This window comes from Cottoperca gobio, chromosome 21, assembly GCF_900634415.1.
Source record: "Cottoperca gobio chromosome 21, fCotGob3.1, whole genome shotgun sequence".
Classification (NCBI taxonomy): domain Eukaryota; kingdom Metazoa; phylum Chordata; class Actinopteri; order Perciformes; family Bovichtidae; genus Cottoperca; species Cottoperca gobio.
The window spans coordinates 9,329,510-9,346,139 of record NC_041375.1 but is presented as its reverse complement, the minus strand read 5'-3'; the positions used below and the strand labels follow the sequence as shown (position 1 = coordinate 9,346,139).

Here is a 16,630-nt window from a genome sequence, read left to right as displayed (position 1 = left end):
CCTCTTTGTCCCTCGTCAGCATTTCCTCTTTAATTCAGTTTTATTTCAAAAGGATGGCAAAGTTCCAAAACAACATACACTATCAAAGCCTCCGAGGTGTGCTCCATCAGAGGCTAATAACAAGCCTGTTACACCCGGTGTGACGTCATCCAACAACCTCATTTAACAAATTAAAAGCTTATCATAACACTTGTTATACCAAGAAAAAGAAAGTGTAATTAATGTAATAGATGTTTTCAAGTGTTGCTTACTGACTGGGCAAAGTAAAGGATGTCATTTCAGAGCCAAACATCAGTCTACAAACACTCTCATCTCACATCTCAGCAGGATAAACAACCATGATTCTTGAAAAGCCATGATTCTTGAAAAGCCCCAGAGGGAATGATGCACAAATAAGAAAAAAAGCATATTTTGGGCAATTTATTTGAAGGTCTTGCATTAAATGTTTTGAAGAAAGACAATCCCAAGGGCTACAAGAGTGAAAGGGCAGTAGAGCGTATAAAGCGAGAGCAATGATTGGGGGGGTATTAGCTACATCAGTTGTCATTACTAGAATGGAGCACACAGCACTGTTATTGATGTACTGTATATCTGCTGCCTTAATGGACCTTAACACAGCAGACATCTTCATACATCAAGGCAGATGCAGAAGTAAGAAATACAAGGAGGTCGTCATTTTACTCTATTCCAATAATCTCAGTGCCTGATGGATAGCACAGCTAGCAGCAGGATCTGTATGTGTGAGTTCGTGCGTAACATACCCCTGCCCTGGGTCGAGAGCGATGGCCCGTGGATGCTCCATGCCTCCCGCAATCAGTGTGGTGCGCATATCTCCGTTCAGCTTGGCCACCTCTATCTGGTCCAGATTGCTGTCAATCCAGTACAGTTTCCCCGTAATCCAGTCCACAGCCAGGCCCTCTGGGGTGGCCAGACCGTGCTGCACGACCACCTCAATGCCTGTCACCCCTGAAACAACACCATCAACAACACGATAGCATGACTATGTACGTATGTAGCATTGGGGCAGCATTGGTGTTGGTGTCTCTATACAGTGTTTAGGTAAACCTTCTCAAAGCAAAAGTCGATACTTATTGCATATAAAGAAGATTGCTTTCTACAGGGTTCCATTAAGCATGTTAAAAGGGTTGTCCCACCATATTTATATTCTAGCTGTTTACAATTAGTCTCAGATGCTGAGGCTCTTATGTGTGCTTCCCAAAAGGGTGGAATAGGAACATCTTAGAAGTGATTGCTCCGTCTCCGCAGAGGGAAATAAAAGCAATTGTACCCAATGAATGTACTGCCACCCACAAAAATACAGAAGGAAGGAGAAGTTCTGATTCATCATTGTATGAGGGGGAGATACTGTATTACAACAGCTCAAGACTTCTGGTCCTGCAGTATTTTTCATCTTCCGACAACCAGAGATAAATTTGCAGGGAGAGAAAATATCTGACTGCATCAGACCTAAGTATGTGTAACGGCAGTATTGTAAAACAGAGCACTATCATCGGCAGTGTCTCACACTTCCATTACAGCTGCTGGAGCACAGATGACATGACTCTCTTTAGCCAATACATCAAAACAGTTTAGATAGCAAATGTTTGTGCACGTGGGTGTTTGTATTCGTGTATGCGCATACCGCCAGACTCTGAGAGCCTTCCTCTGTAGATCTTATCCTCCACCACATCTGTCCAGTAAAGGAGGCTATGATTAAAGTGGAAGTCTAGCGCAATGGTGTTCCTCAGCCCCGGCACCAGCAGGCTGTAGTCCCGCTTGTGAAGGTCTATTCGTCTTATCTCGTGCCGGATTGAGAAAATGATGAACGCCTCAAAGGGATCTGGCCAAGGAGAGAGAAATTAAACCACCACAGTATTTTTTCCATTCTATTTTTTTTTATCTAGGGCTGAGTGTAGTTTGGAGTAAATAGTCAGTCGACAATGTGTGACAACATGTACAGTATTGGACATTGTGAGAAAGTGTTAGCTAGTGAGGTGTGACGGCCCTCTTCTTCTTTAACCGGAATGCTACTGGAATGTATCAATGACCACTACACATCAAACTCTGGCAAATTGTCTGATAAAAATGTTACCGTCAAACACCATGTGAAAACATTGACATTGCTCGGCCCTAGTGCGATCGCACACCCATGAAAACTTGCACACACACACACACACACACACACACACACACACACACACACACACAATAACACATACATATTGCTTTACTTTGTACGTTATATACTATACAGATACTCGTTAGAGCCAGAACTCTTACATTTTGAGTGACAAGACCACATTTTATAATTGAATGGATTACTTATACATTAAATGACCTCCTCAGCCCCTAGCTCACCTCCAGAAACCTTACAGTAAATCTTCAGTCACTCCTCTTCATCCTACAGTACCAGCTAATGTCTATAGGTGCACTCAGAATAAACATAAAGAAAACATTCTCCTTTATTCAACATGTTCAGTGCTGAAAAGGTGGACACATTAAATATCAGCTTAACAAAGCCAACATACGTGTTGTACTTTACTGCTTCAGGATCTTGGTCTTGCGTGCTGATTCACGGTTATGGCTTACAGGAACACTTGAATAGAACAGCGCCATTGAAAATATAATCAGCAAAACCTTTGCTTTTCCCACCATGACATAAGTTCTGCTGTGAAAAAGGCCTATTTCTATCTTTTTATGTGACACTAAAGAACTGTTGCTAGCTTTGTGTTGCAACATTAGCTGGGAAAATTGCAAAATAAGTAATGCTCCCATCACTAGGGCAGGGCTAAAGTGTCACTGACATGCAATGTGTTTTCCATCAAAATATGGTGGAAATGTAATATATTGGGTTTGTTTAAATCAAGTAAATTCTGTAGGGGATTTGAAACAATTGAACTTAATTTAGATCCATATATCTATTCCACTAAGCTGTCTCTCTCTCTGTTTATCCACTGTGTAGAGGACATACTTTCAAACATATCTCACTGGTTTAAACCACCATGTAGTGCACATTAATATGCATCAGTTGCTGCCAAACCAATTTGCTGTCAAACACTCTGGGAATCAACACATTACATTTTTCCATTTTCTGAAAAAGTAGATACATTTGAAAGTGGTCTCTTTTGAGTAATACATTTTGCAGGGTCTCTAAGAAGTCGCTAAATCTAGAGTCCTAAAGCTGGCAACACTGCTTGTATACTGAACTTCTCTGGCCTTCCCCACCGAGGTTTAGTTCAATCAGTAAGATTATTTCCGCTTCTGAAAAATGTTTGTACAACTAAAACTTTTCAGTCTTCACAGCATTCTCGACTAAATCATACTTCAGGGAACAGAACTGTAAAAATGCAATTAAAATGGTGTCCTTGCTTCAATGACACATTTTTGTGTTGCTACTGGATTGAATATTTCTAGCAAATCTTTTATTCCTGGTGCAAAGGAAAAGCAGGTGCTTGGGACTTCACAAAGAATACAATAATACCTCACTCAAGAATAAATTGGAATGTTTGTGTTGTATGCAAAACTTGATTTATGATGAAGTGGTAAAATCCTGATAGGCTTCGAGAGGAAATGTGTATTCTTTCCCCTGCGTTAATGTAAGATTAGAGCTGCAACTGCCATCAATCTCACAGTGAAATGGAGAAGCAAGTAATCAAAACGAGGTCCATAAATCTGAACGTGACAAGCCAACAGCAAGTGTGTGTAACTATTGTATTTCAATACAGTTACAGAGCAGTCTCATCAAATACATTATTCAATAACAGAGAGCGGAAAGTTTGAATTTATAATGTGATACTACGCTGGCAAAACATTTGTGTCTGTAAGGGATTCGGTCTGAGGTGAGGTTGTGCGAAGGAAACAAAGCTCTGGTGGTTTGAGAAGGGAGAACACGCTTCCCTCACTCAGCATCAGTTAAGATAGAAACAGACAGGACTCATCGCCCAGATGCCTCTTCAGATTTGAAACTGATTGAATTTGACCTGACAGTATCCTAAATCAACACATATTACTATTCTTCAGACTACCTCTCCACTTTCTCAGCACTGCCACAAGAGCCTTCCAATTCTGTAGTTTGACTTTTCTTGTTTTTCTTTCCACTTTCTTTCATCTATGGTGTGAGTCTTGCATTAATAAGTGATACTGAAATCTCTTATTTTTGATTAAAGGCACCAACACGTTCATGAATACAGTCTAACAATCATTCCAGTTACTAGTATGCCAGTGGATAAAATGTACTGCAGACCCACATCCCCATACTATACCAGCAGCCAACAGCGTCACTGAAAACAAACTAGAATTAAAAAGGCTAAGTTCTGTTACCTGTGCTGTGACAGCTGTCTCCATCAGGGTTGAGCGTCCATCCAGGATAACAGGAGCACTTCACCGTGGTCTTGTACTGCTCACACACCTGGCTGCACTTCAGGTGACGGCTACAGTAGTCCACCACCTCACACGTCTTGTTACTGGAGTCCAGGTGAAGCCCAGGGGGACACAAGCACACAACCCCTTTCCCTGGTGCCACAGTGCACTGGTGACTGCAGCCACCTCTGGCTACTAGACACATATCTGGGGTGAAAAAGGCAAAACAAATACTTGGAAACCGTATAGACACTGAAAGAGAGGCTAAGATTTAAAAGAGTATTTGAATAATACAGCATGTGAGGTAGCTCTGTAAGATATCTGACTCTTACAGACACACTAATGGCCAATACTTGCATGAAATCTAAAAGGTTTTATGTTTAAACATCATGTTACAAGGATGACATATTTCAACTCGGAGATTGAGATTGAGGAGTGTGTTTACAATCTAATGAAGATAAAGGTGTCATATAATCAGACCGCCCTCATGCAGCACATTTTCTTGGGTTTTGCCTGGGGGTTATTTTCTCCACTGCTTCAAAAACCAAACAGGAAAAAGAACATTATGCACCGTTCCTGTCAAAAGGGATTTAAAGACAGACATGTCTTAAATCCGTGCTTTTTCATCTTGTTAGAAAGTTGTTTTTCTGCCCATACACACCTGGCTTTTGTTAGCAGCTGCCAGGTCAAGATTGAATGGTATATTGGTGAAAATAAAACTGGTCCAGCGTCTCTATTCCCGCCGTGATTAAGACTGTCTTTTCAAGGTGGGCAAGTACAGTATTGGATTCTCTCAGTGGGTGTGTGAGGGGGCGGGGGGGGGGGGGGGGGGGGGGGGGGGGGATTTGTGGCCACAGTTTTTATTGGGGGGTGTGAGTCCCACTGAGCTGGTGTAAATCAATCAGACTCTCAATGTATCTCTGAACACATAATTGTCTATGAGCAGGCAGAAGCCCTCTTTTCAGTTACAATAACACAGACACTCAAAGGTCCTGTAGGGCCCCCCTGAGGCTTGGTTAGTGACGCTGTAGAAAATGAACCTCAATGTTTACACCGCTCACTTTAAGAGATTAGATGGCTGGGGCTAGTCACACGAGATCTGTTTCTTCCCTCTGAAGGCTGCTGGACAAACTCTTTGACATTTGCCGGGAAGCCAGAGTATTACTTTATTTTTTCTCTCTGTGAGGGAGTAGATGTAGCAGGGCCCCTCAGGGAGATTTTATTCAACATCCAACGATATAACATCAGATGAAAAATTAAAGTGAGATTTAGCACGAGTGCTGTGAGGTACCTCAGCAGGGAACGTGTCTTGAGTGTCTACAGTGAAAATTGGAGGGTGTGACAGTGCTTCAACTTTTCCAATTAATTTTCTGCAACTCTGCAAAGCTGATAAAACAAGTACATTTTGAAGAATAAAAAGCTATATATAAGTAAAGAAGAAAAATGTCCTGCAGTTTTCATTTCATTAATTAGCCGTTGTTTTTTTGTGTTTTACTTTCTTAATGCCACCAATTTCCCGTTTGTATATCCTTGCAAGACATGTTAGTGGGAGAAATGCAACATACAAAATGCGGGATTCATTTTTTTTGACAGTTTTTGTTAGTCTTTTCACTTAAAAGTGAATTTTCACCCAAAATACATCTTTTGAGTCTCAACACTTACCCCCTGCAGGCTTGAAGCGTGACTATAAAAAGCTATTTGTGAAGAACAGCAGCTATGGTCAGCTTGAATTGTGTTGATAACAATGGATTCCAAGTTGTTACATTTTAAAGTAAAACAAAAATCAGTCATACTTGTCAGTCTATCAGTCTCCTTGGAGGTCAAAAGTTCAGGAAGTAGTGGTATATTCAGTGGCTGTTTGGGACACACTGATCATACAGATATATGGTCGACAGAGGGGGGGGTTTTGTCCCTACAGTTTGTCTGCTGTGTAAGTGCTCACCATTGGACTGTTGGAATCCATTGTAACTGACACAATTAGATAAACTGACAGCTGCTATAGAAACCTTTTTTCAAGGGGAATGAGTTTAATAATATGTCCACATACTTTTGTGTACATTTGGCCGGGGGCTGTTTTTGACAACACAGTCCTTCCTAGTGTGTGGCCACAGTTTGTGAAAGGCCAAAAAACAGGGACACACTGAATGGAATACCTTGCTTAGCCTGCTGCCATCGTGACCCAGACCCAAACATTTTTTTTTTTTAATTCTTGGTTGGAAAGAATGTGACAAGCCTGCACAGAGCCCTGACCTACACTTCATCAAACACCTTTGGGAAGAACTAGAAGAGCAGGTCAGTGACTAACCTCCAAAATCTTGTGTGGAAGCTTTTATGACAGCATATTAATGTCCATGGTGGTGAAATGAGATTTAAAGCAAACAAATGTTCTGGTATCCACATACTGTATGCTGTGTATTTGAGTAGAGTATCATTTTTAGCATCTTGCAGAATGAAAAAAGAAAACAAACAAAAAAAAGATATGATTGCACAGAAAAAACAAACATACCGCAGACAGGTCCTTCATCCGAGCGGTCTGCACAGTCCACTTTGCCATTGCAGATCTTATCAGGCGTGAGGCAGACAGAGGTGTCGTTGGCACAAGGGTACTTGGGGGGCTTGCAGACAGCAGACTCACAGGACTCTTCATCTGAGCGGTCCTCACAGTCAATGTCGCCATCACACACCCAGCTCTTTGTGATACACTTGCCTGTAGAGAATGACATGTGGAGATAGGCAGACTTTAACTTTTGTTTAAGTGCATACAAATTGTGAATTGGCAGGTCCTAGTTCCACTGCAGTTCAGAGGATGTACTCTCATTGTAGTAAGTATTGAATGATGATGTGCTTCCAAAACAAAGTTTCCTGCCTTTTCTTTCCGGGGTTCTAACTGGTACATTCAGTGCTTTCATTTTCCAACTTTGGATTACAGAAATGTTTCATTAGTCAGTCAAATCTTTGAAACAAACCTTTGATAGCAAAACAATGCCACTCTTTTTTCTCCCAGGGGGCCTCAATCAACAACTAACTCTTTTCTCAGTTGTTTGCGAAATGTTCGACTTGAAAATCCAAACAAGATCAATATTCCCTACACCTACACCCTGACTCACAAGAGCGTAATCTGTAATTCCCTGACCGTGCAGGGTGGAAAGAGGTAGGTGGAACCACTGAGAGGTACTGAGGAATAAAACAATACAGACATCAGGATGTATCATTTGTTTCATGCTCCCAGGTGAAGCCTGGATTGCAGAATATGCCAATTTACACTTTTTCCATCAAAGCTACATCATGGGGCTTTGGGATCCCACTGCTTTATGCTCGGTGCCGGATCAGTACAAACCGACGTGGGAGCCTGAAGCGACTGCTGTAAGTGTGTGGATTTTGTCTGAGATCAGGTGTGTCAGTGTATCTGTTTGGCTTTCTATCACTACTAAGCTTTCCATTAGTCCATACAAAAATAGCCAGATGACACTTTTGATTTAGCCCTTTATTGTCTGAATACCTTATATGATGCCAGTGCATGTGAATATGAGAGCTCATATGCAATTCCTAAGTACCTAAGCTTTCCATGCGTAAAATACTGATGACACTTGGGGCACAGAAAGGTTCCATTGTAAGTGTCATCTAAATATGTGTGTTTGTGGTAATGTGCATGGACAAGAATGTTGATCATTTGTATGATTCTGGCAATTTCACCTTGAATGAAGTCTCACAACTTCAACTTGATGTGTTTTACGAGTGCATTGATCTGTAGAAAGCAATGAATGTGGCTGAAAAAGGGGAGAAAAACTACTCAGATAGTGGGAGGCACACAAGTGAAGGAGTATGGGAGGTGGTTTATTAAACATACTTTTGAGCAGGAAATATATTTTTTATACTCTTCCCAAATATAGAAACACTCAAACATCTAAAAGTTTTATCTTAAATCAACAAAAATGCAGCACTTCCACAGATGGATTTCCTACAGAGATGGTAACTTATTTTATTTATGTTGTGCCCTCCTCTACGCATGGCTGAAGACTTGTTTTTGAATAATGGATGTGTAAATTCATGGCTTTTGTGGTTGCTTTTTTGTTTTGCATCATTAAGGTTTCAAAATATATATTGATAAAGATAGTTATATTTATTGGCGTCTTCAACATATTTATGTTTACGGGTTTATTTATGTGTATTGATTACACATAGATTACGCCTAATACACCACGCAAGTTTCATCCTTCTTTATTTTGCTGAATACATTTATTTGTATTTCTTGACTATAATAAACAATTCATTGCCTTGAATGCACCCTGTATAAACTGAGACTCTGGAGCCTGCAGCCAACATGTAACTTCAATATGAATGAATAAATCCCAAATTCACTTGATGGCCCAGTATAAAGGTTACAGGTTATAACCCGAATGGTATTAGCACAGATGGAGCCTTCTACCAAGGTGTATAGACTGAACCACTCACCACTGCAGAAGAGCGCTCTGAACTATGCATTCATGTGTTTGTAATCAGTACATTAATCTGTGTAATACTTAACAAATTAATGTGACTATTAGACCCTCAATCTACAACACCCACCCTTGGGGGAAACTTATTCAACTACCATTCAGGAGAAATGCTGCCCTAGAATAGCCAGCAGCTGCCAATTTAACCAATCATGGCTGAGAAGAAGATGGTAGAGGTGAACTATGTTGCTTCTAATATTGAGCACAGTATAGAGCACTGCTCTAAACTACTGCAGGCATATTCAAAGTGTAATTCATGGATATGGGTAGAGGCATACCCAACTCAACCTACTCCTGATTGCCATGGGCTGGAGACACTGACTTTTCTAAAATCACATTCATTTAGCCTGAGGCAGTGATCCTGGACTGAGCCTGTGAACAGTGGATGCTCTGCAACCCTGAGGGGGGCATTGCCAGATTTTACAGTAAGCACATGATTGAAGGCCTGAAACATGAGCTGCTTCCACAAGAAAATAAGCTCCGGCTTAATTTCAGTCAGAAGGACTATTCTTTTGTATGCTTAAGCCTGTAGTTTATTTGTCATACATCCTGCCACTCACTCCTCACGCATGCTCACTCATAAATCTCTGCTGTTTGGGGTAAATGACCACAAAAAGAAAACATACAACAAAACAGCCACCACATCAAAATCTTGTTGTTTTTACAATACGACATTAACTCTTGACCCATAATTGGGTAAACAGGTCAAATCTCTATTTTTCAACAACAAATGGCACATGTTATAGTCTTACACCTGTTTCATTCAAAACAAAGTATATTAAACACTATGGCTAACCCAAACTAATCTATATGTCGAGGCATGATCTCCAATGTTATTTTATACTATTTTAATTCTGCTATTTTTATTGTTTTAATTCTGCTATTTCATAGTATTTTAATTCTGCTATTTTTATACTATTTTAATTCTGCTATTTTATACTATTTTAATTCTGCTATTTTATTATTTTAATTCTGCTATTTGTATACTATTTTAATTCTACTATTTTTATTATTTTAATTCTGCTATTTTTATACTATTTTAATTCTGCTATTTTTATTATTTTTATTCTGCTATTTTATACTATTTTAATTCTGCTATTTTATACTATTTTAATTCTGCTATTTTATACTATTTTAATTCTGCTATTTTTATTATTTTTATTCTGCTATTTTATACTATTTTAATTCTACTATTTTTATTATTTTTATTCTGCTATTTTATACTATTTTAATTCTACTATTTTTATTATTTGAATTCTGCTATTTTTGCTACTTCAGACTCATGTACATCAACACTGTGATTATTGTACTGGAAATGCTCTGTCTAATCTTGTCTTTGCTGTGAAGCACTTTGGGCTGCAATTCTTATATGATTATATATGTTTATATGCTATACAAATAAATCTTATTATTATTATTATTATTATTATTATTATTATTATTATTATTATTATGTTCACAAACAGACTTGTGTGGGTGTCTAAACCAAGTGTGTTTAGTTGTGTTGTTGCATTGAACACAAACTCCACATTGAAAATACCTACCTTTGTTTGCAATTTATTTTTTTAAAAGGATCCATATACCCAGCATTCAAACAGTGCATAGGTCTTTGCTTTATCTGAGAAAGTTTAAAAAATATATAAAGAAATACAGCTTGTCCTCCCTTTAATCTGTCAGAACTGTTAAAATGGCCACTCCTTTTGTGTATTGTTGGAAGAGGACAGAGCTAACTGCACCAGTGCACAGGGGTGTGACACTGCAGAATTAAAGTGAATGATAATTGTGTGGTCTAACCAACCCTTCCCCACACAGCATTGCCTCCATTCGTGATAATACTGTCAAGGGACAAGCAGAAAGCTGCAGATCTAAAGACAGAAAGCAACTGAATATTTCTCTGACCTTCTCCTTTCAGCTGCAGAAGTGGATGCTAGGTTTGGGTACATGGGGAGTTTATCCAGGGCATTTAAATGGTCTGTCCTAATGGGTCGAACAATTACAAGCAAACTTCACTGCACTGCTCTAAAGTGGAGAATGGTTAATCCTCTAGAGCCTGTCAGAGAGTGACGCCTTTATGAAAGGGAAGAGAGACATTTGGCAGCTTAATTTATAACTGATAAATTCAAAAGAAATGTTCATGAAACGGCTTAGATATCTTCCTCCTCTCTTGAGACACCGAGCATAAGACTGGAGTAAAAATGTTGTTTATTACATCTCTTAATGTGAACGTTAAGTACTGTGAAAGTCCAAGGAGAACGGCACATTTAAAAAAAAATAAGGAATAAGGTTTTGTCATCTATTCATGAAACCTTGAGGCTGTGTTCAAACTCTAGATCATCGTGCTTAATTAAGAAGGGAAATTCATTATTGTTTTGATGATTTTCTATGATATAACCCACACACAAAGTATCACGATTAGGAAAGTGTGTCCATATTCCTTGTGTCTTCACGTCCATTTCCATATATAACGCAATACTATAGTCAATAATCAAGTACCGTAATTTTCGGACTATAAGACGCACCTGAATATGAGCCGCAGAAGCTAAATTGACTGATGTGTACATATATAAGCCGCACTGGACTATAAGCCGCAGGTTTTTTAATATTTAATTACCATATGTAAGGGTTCGTGTACAGAGGGGATTCATTAATCCTCATCTTCGTCTTCTTCCTGCGTACTAAAACCACCAAAGTCCTCATCTTCAGTGTCGGAAACGAACAGGCTCAGGGTGGCTTCGTCAGCCACTCTCCTCTCTCTTTCGATGTCGCTCTCAAAACCAACGAACTCCTCTTCGTCACTGTCGGAATCGAACAGCCCCTGAAAGGCCTCAGCTGTGGCAGCGTCCTCCTCTTCATCACGCAGCATTCCAGCCTTTCGGAACCCGTTGGTGATCGTGGATGTTTTAACACTCCTCCACGCTGTCAGGATCCACTCGCAAACTTGAGCGAAAGTTGCTTTTCGCATGCGACCAGTTTTGGTGAATGATTTATCACCACTAGGCATCCACGCCTCCCACTGAACAAACTGTCTCGCTCTCGTAATGTCCGTCTGTCTCTCGTACCACTCGCGGTTCCACTTTTACTTTTGCGCGCTCTTTCGCAGGAATCCGGTGGACTGTAACCTGTAAAATCCATAGATTTAGGAATTCCTCTAGTGGCCGTTAGCTGTAAAAATCCATAGATTAGCCGCACCGTTATACTGTATAAACCGCAGGGTCGAAAAATGGGGAAAAAGTCGCGGTTTATAGTCCGGAAATTACGGTAAGCTGATTAGGCTCTCTCTCTGTTGCTGGGGGTTACTGTCCTTCATGCTCAAATGACTTCAGCCAGGCTGCCGTGGTGCGTGAAGTACCACATCTGTCTCAGACGAATGACGCAATATTTACTCACTGAACTCAAATGCAAGATAAATTTAGTTTTCATGCCTCGGGTTATGATTTCATACCACAGACCTGCCCACAGTCAATGTCAGTTGATGAAGTGTACAAATCAACACTATGACTGTGACAGTGTTTGTATGTGTCAGAATTCATTTAAAACTTCTGGAAGATATTTCGCCGCCATGCAACATCTGTCTGTATCAATTATTCATTCACTACTTCTTGACTAAAACACAATGACAATTCACAGTAAAAGTAAAGAGGAAGCAAAGCCCTTAACATCTTTCTACATACAAATAACTTCTGTCAATGTAGCTTTCACTTCTGACCTAAGTGTGTGTTTTAGCAGTGTACCGTATTCACTACCTGTATCTTTGCAGGTAAACTTGGCCTTGGGGTCGCACATCCTTTTGGTGCCCTCACAGTCTTTCTCGTCGCTCCCATCCTCACAGTCCTTGTCTCCGTCACATCTCCAGCGTTCTGGGATGCAGGTTCCATCTGTGACACAGTGGAATTCCTCTCCACTGCACTCGATCACAGATGGCAACACTGAAACAAAAGTCATTCAACAATTACTGCTTCACAGAACTACAGCACGTTGTTATGAGCAAGGAACAAAAAAATGTAATTATTATTTTACCAGACATCTTTTACTGTTTGTTTACAAATATTTATCCTCGCAAGCGGTGCACTTGATAGCAATAACAGATCAGTTGGTTCCAAAGCAGGAAGTTGTTTCACTCCCAGCATTTAAGGTTTATGTCTATAAGATGTTTCTGTCTTGTTTAAAGACTCTGGTCACTACTTCTTTCCCCATCTGTCCATTACAAAGAAAAGAAACTGGTAACACGACACTATTATGTTGTATGCGGTGCATTGCAGGAGTAGCTAGGATACATTTGTAAACCAAATGGCAGTTTGAAATAAATCAAAAATCTTCTGTGATGTTTTCATTGTAAAAATAAAGGCAGTTGGACTGAACAGTCGTCCTTACAACTCAGTGGTCCATATACATGGAAATGTGGCCAGGAATCATAACCGTCTTGTTTGTCTCGCTGCAGCAGATTTAACGGCTCTGTTTCAACATTGTGCAGGCTGGAAAAAACGTGCATGCGGGATAGAAGCAAACCATGCTCTTCTGTAGGGAAATGCAGGGACTCAAACCATCCAGCGGTGAGTAAAAACACAATAATCATTTGTTAAGTAGAAGATAAGTCCGCTAGTCGCTAGGCTTATTTATGCTAAGGTAAAAATCCTTAGGCTTATGCTAAAAACATTAGTATGTTGTACATGTGGTGAAAACTTGACGAGCAAACAACAATTGTTTTGTCCGTGAACATTTTGAGTTATAGTGGAGCCGGATTTTATACTTCTGTAAGATGTTGCTGCTGTTAAGCTACAGTATGTTTTATGTGTGTAAGTTTCATCATTTTAATTCAATTTAACTGCACTTAACAAGTAAGAAAATGTTGTTTCTGCAAATTGCAGCAAATTTGCCTTGCGCTACCGCTGCCATTCAGTGGGTGTAACCGCAGTGACTTCCGCCGAGGGTGACGTGACATGCATACCCTCTATATTTTAAACATATGAAGAAGTTCTAAACCAAATAACACCAAGAGAACTACAATAACACCAAACTGGTTCGGACCAGTTTTTTCATACATTCTAAAATGAGAACCCCAACTGCCGAGGCAAAGCTGAGACAGATTCAGCAGTGTAGGACTCACACGATCATTGAAGACCCCTATCACCCCAGCAACAAACATATTTGTTTGCTGCTGTCTGGCAGACGGTGTCGCAGCATCCGCACCAAGTCCACCAGACTCAGGGGGAGTTTAATCCCACAGGCCATAAGCCTGTTGAATTTCTGATCTCTGTGAAGTTCACTACTTACATATTTTTACATAGCATCTGTTTATTCCACATATCCACATCTCTATGTATTATTACAGTATACGTACACTGTACAATATTTAAAATTGTACAGTCTGTTTTATCTTATTCTATTTTATATATATATATATATTCTACTTATTCCTACATTTTACCATTATGTCTCTTGCACTATTTTTATTGCACTATTTTACAACTTATTTCATTTTATGTATCAAGTGTACTGTCTGTGGCATTGTTGGAGGAGCCTGGGATTTAAAATGTTCATTGCCATCAACTACCCTGTAGTTTTTGTGCATACAATGAAGCCTTTAAATCCTTCAATCCTTCAATCCCCTGGGGTAAAAGCAGAAGCAGACACGGGGGAGTGGAGAAGCCTGCAGTTGCCATCACGAAACGGTTTGATGAATAGTCTACACATTCTAGTGACAAGCAAGTGAGCTGTGAGTTTCTAGGAGCTTGCATGAGCTTTCTGTGGTAATTAGATTAAATGATTCAACTCCTGATGGTAAAATCCCCCCAAACAGTGAAGATAAGATTAGTCACACGTGAGTGTGAAAACAAAGTTATTGGACTCAAGCTGATTAATTGTTAAACGTGTAATTACAAGACTTAAATTTAAACATGATTTGACTTGCAAATAAAATCATTAGCGCACTAAAACAGATATAAAGGAAGATACACACTCATAAAGGTGCTGCCAAACTACTTTAGCTACGAGGCAAATCTTTCAAGAAACTAAAAGATTGCGAATCCAAGAGATGACTTAATATATAATGAGGTATGAAGAGATATACTTTGTCTTCATGGAACTAATGTTTTAATGTCTGCATAAATAACAAGGGTCATCTTTTGTTAGAGAGGATGAGTTAGTCTATTTACGTTTCATCTGACTCAACACTTTCAGCCTTTTTAAAAGGTAATGCAGGCATTCTTACGTGCTGATCCACCTCTGCAGGTCGTGTTCTCATCACTGAAGTCTCCACAGTCGTTGTCACCATCACAGGCCCAGTGGTCTGGGATACAGCGCCCACTGGTGCACTGGAACTGGGTGTTGGCACAGGACTGGATGCAGCCCACCTCATCACTGCCATCTCCGCAGTCATCATCTATACACAAGCACAAACCCTCATGAAAGGTGTGACCCCACAAAATATCATGGTTGATAAATATAATGGTGGAATCAACCGACAAGCTAATTTGTAAACAAGCTTTGATTTCTATGATGAGTAACTTCAAAAGGTCACCTGAATCACAATGCCACTTCACACTGATACACCGGCCATTGGAACAGCTGAACTGGGTGAGGGGCTCACAGGTGGGGAAGGCTGAAAAGGTTTGTATACAAATATACATTAAGGACAATCCCAACCCAAGCTAAACCAACTACTTGCATTGCAATTCTACACATCTGTAATTAGATTTACAGAGGACTACCAAAGTCTCCTATTATTCAAGTTGTATCATATGTCTTTAGAATAATTGAAAATGAATAAAATGTTCCTTAAAAATGTAATAATATTAATAAAATGTATTTTGTGGTAAAGATTGTTGAGTCATCTGTAATTGTGCGGCACTTTCTATTGCACGGAATATAATCATGCACACACAGGATCACAAGGTGAAATCAAAGGATCAACAACGTCATTGAATTCATCAATTGGAAACCATAATTGTTCAGTATGTACCAAAGTTTGTGATCAAAACAAAGTAGAAGTTGAGATTGAGATTACTGTGACGTGCTTGTAGCCCTGAGTGCTAAATTAAAAAATACTTTTCGGACTCAGTGTGGCCCTGAATGGAAAAGGAAAATAAAGTATAAGAAGAATAGAAAATTCCTCTTTTGATTAATGCTTTGTACTAAAGGGAGCTTTGCACGGCCATGTTTTATTTACAACAAATTCTATTATCACATGTCCTCTCTGGATCAATGCCTCCAATAACAAAACTATACATGTAAAAAATAGCTTGGCCCGGAAAAAAACAAAAACAAAAAAAACAATCAAGAGCTGCAACAGTCACGCCATGGTTGAGCCGACATGGTCTGTATTCAGATGATTTAAACTCTGAAACTACTCTGAGTTGAATCCACATTGGGGGTTGATGTCAGCGAGGGTAAGACAAATGATGCTTCTGTAGATGCTTTTCTTGGCGTTATTGTGAATATCAAATAACATGGTTTCACGCATTACAATCACCATGCAGTGACAGCCACTTTTTCATTTTTGTAATTGTGTATCACCTACCCTGTCTCCCCAAGTTTCATCCACTTTCTGTTTGTTGAGGTTTTCTAAGTTTAAAGTAAAGACAATTGAGACGATATACTGTACATCAAAGGGATATTGTACAATATATATGTGTCTAAACTTAACTTGACAAGGCAAGCTAGTAAAAGCAAAACACCACCTCTAGTCAGCCAATAGCTGATCCAACATCCATCACTGGAGACAGGGAGACTTCATGAACTAAATTGGTCTACCTTTTAGCATCAATATTGTCTACCAGTGC

At 39.6% G+C, this 16,630-nt stretch overlaps 1 protein-coding gene across 1 annotated transcript in view; it reads right to left on the bottom strand.

The window, feature by feature from the left end:
• lrp1bb (low density lipoprotein receptor-related protein 1Bb) overlaps nucleotides 1-16,630 on the bottom strand; it is a 239,276-nt gene that overhangs the window by 90,073 nt on the left and 132,573 nt on the right. Inside the window, exons 20-26 of the mRNA XM_029459353.1 lie at nucleotides 15,370-15,450; nucleotides 15,061-15,231; nucleotides 12,596-12,778; nucleotides 6,866-7,066; nucleotides 4,321-4,566; nucleotides 1,643-1,840; nucleotides 762-966 (exon numbers count right to left, since the gene is read on the bottom strand). Of these exons, the coding sequence (XP_029315213.1) occupies nucleotides 762-966; nucleotides 1,643-1,840; nucleotides 4,321-4,566; nucleotides 6,866-7,066; nucleotides 12,596-12,778; nucleotides 15,061-15,231; nucleotides 15,370-15,450 (1,285 nt within the window). The remainder of the gene's footprint in view (nucleotides 1-761; nucleotides 967-1,642; nucleotides 1,841-4,320; nucleotides 4,567-6,865; nucleotides 7,067-12,595; nucleotides 12,779-15,060; nucleotides 15,232-15,369; nucleotides 15,451-16,630) is intronic.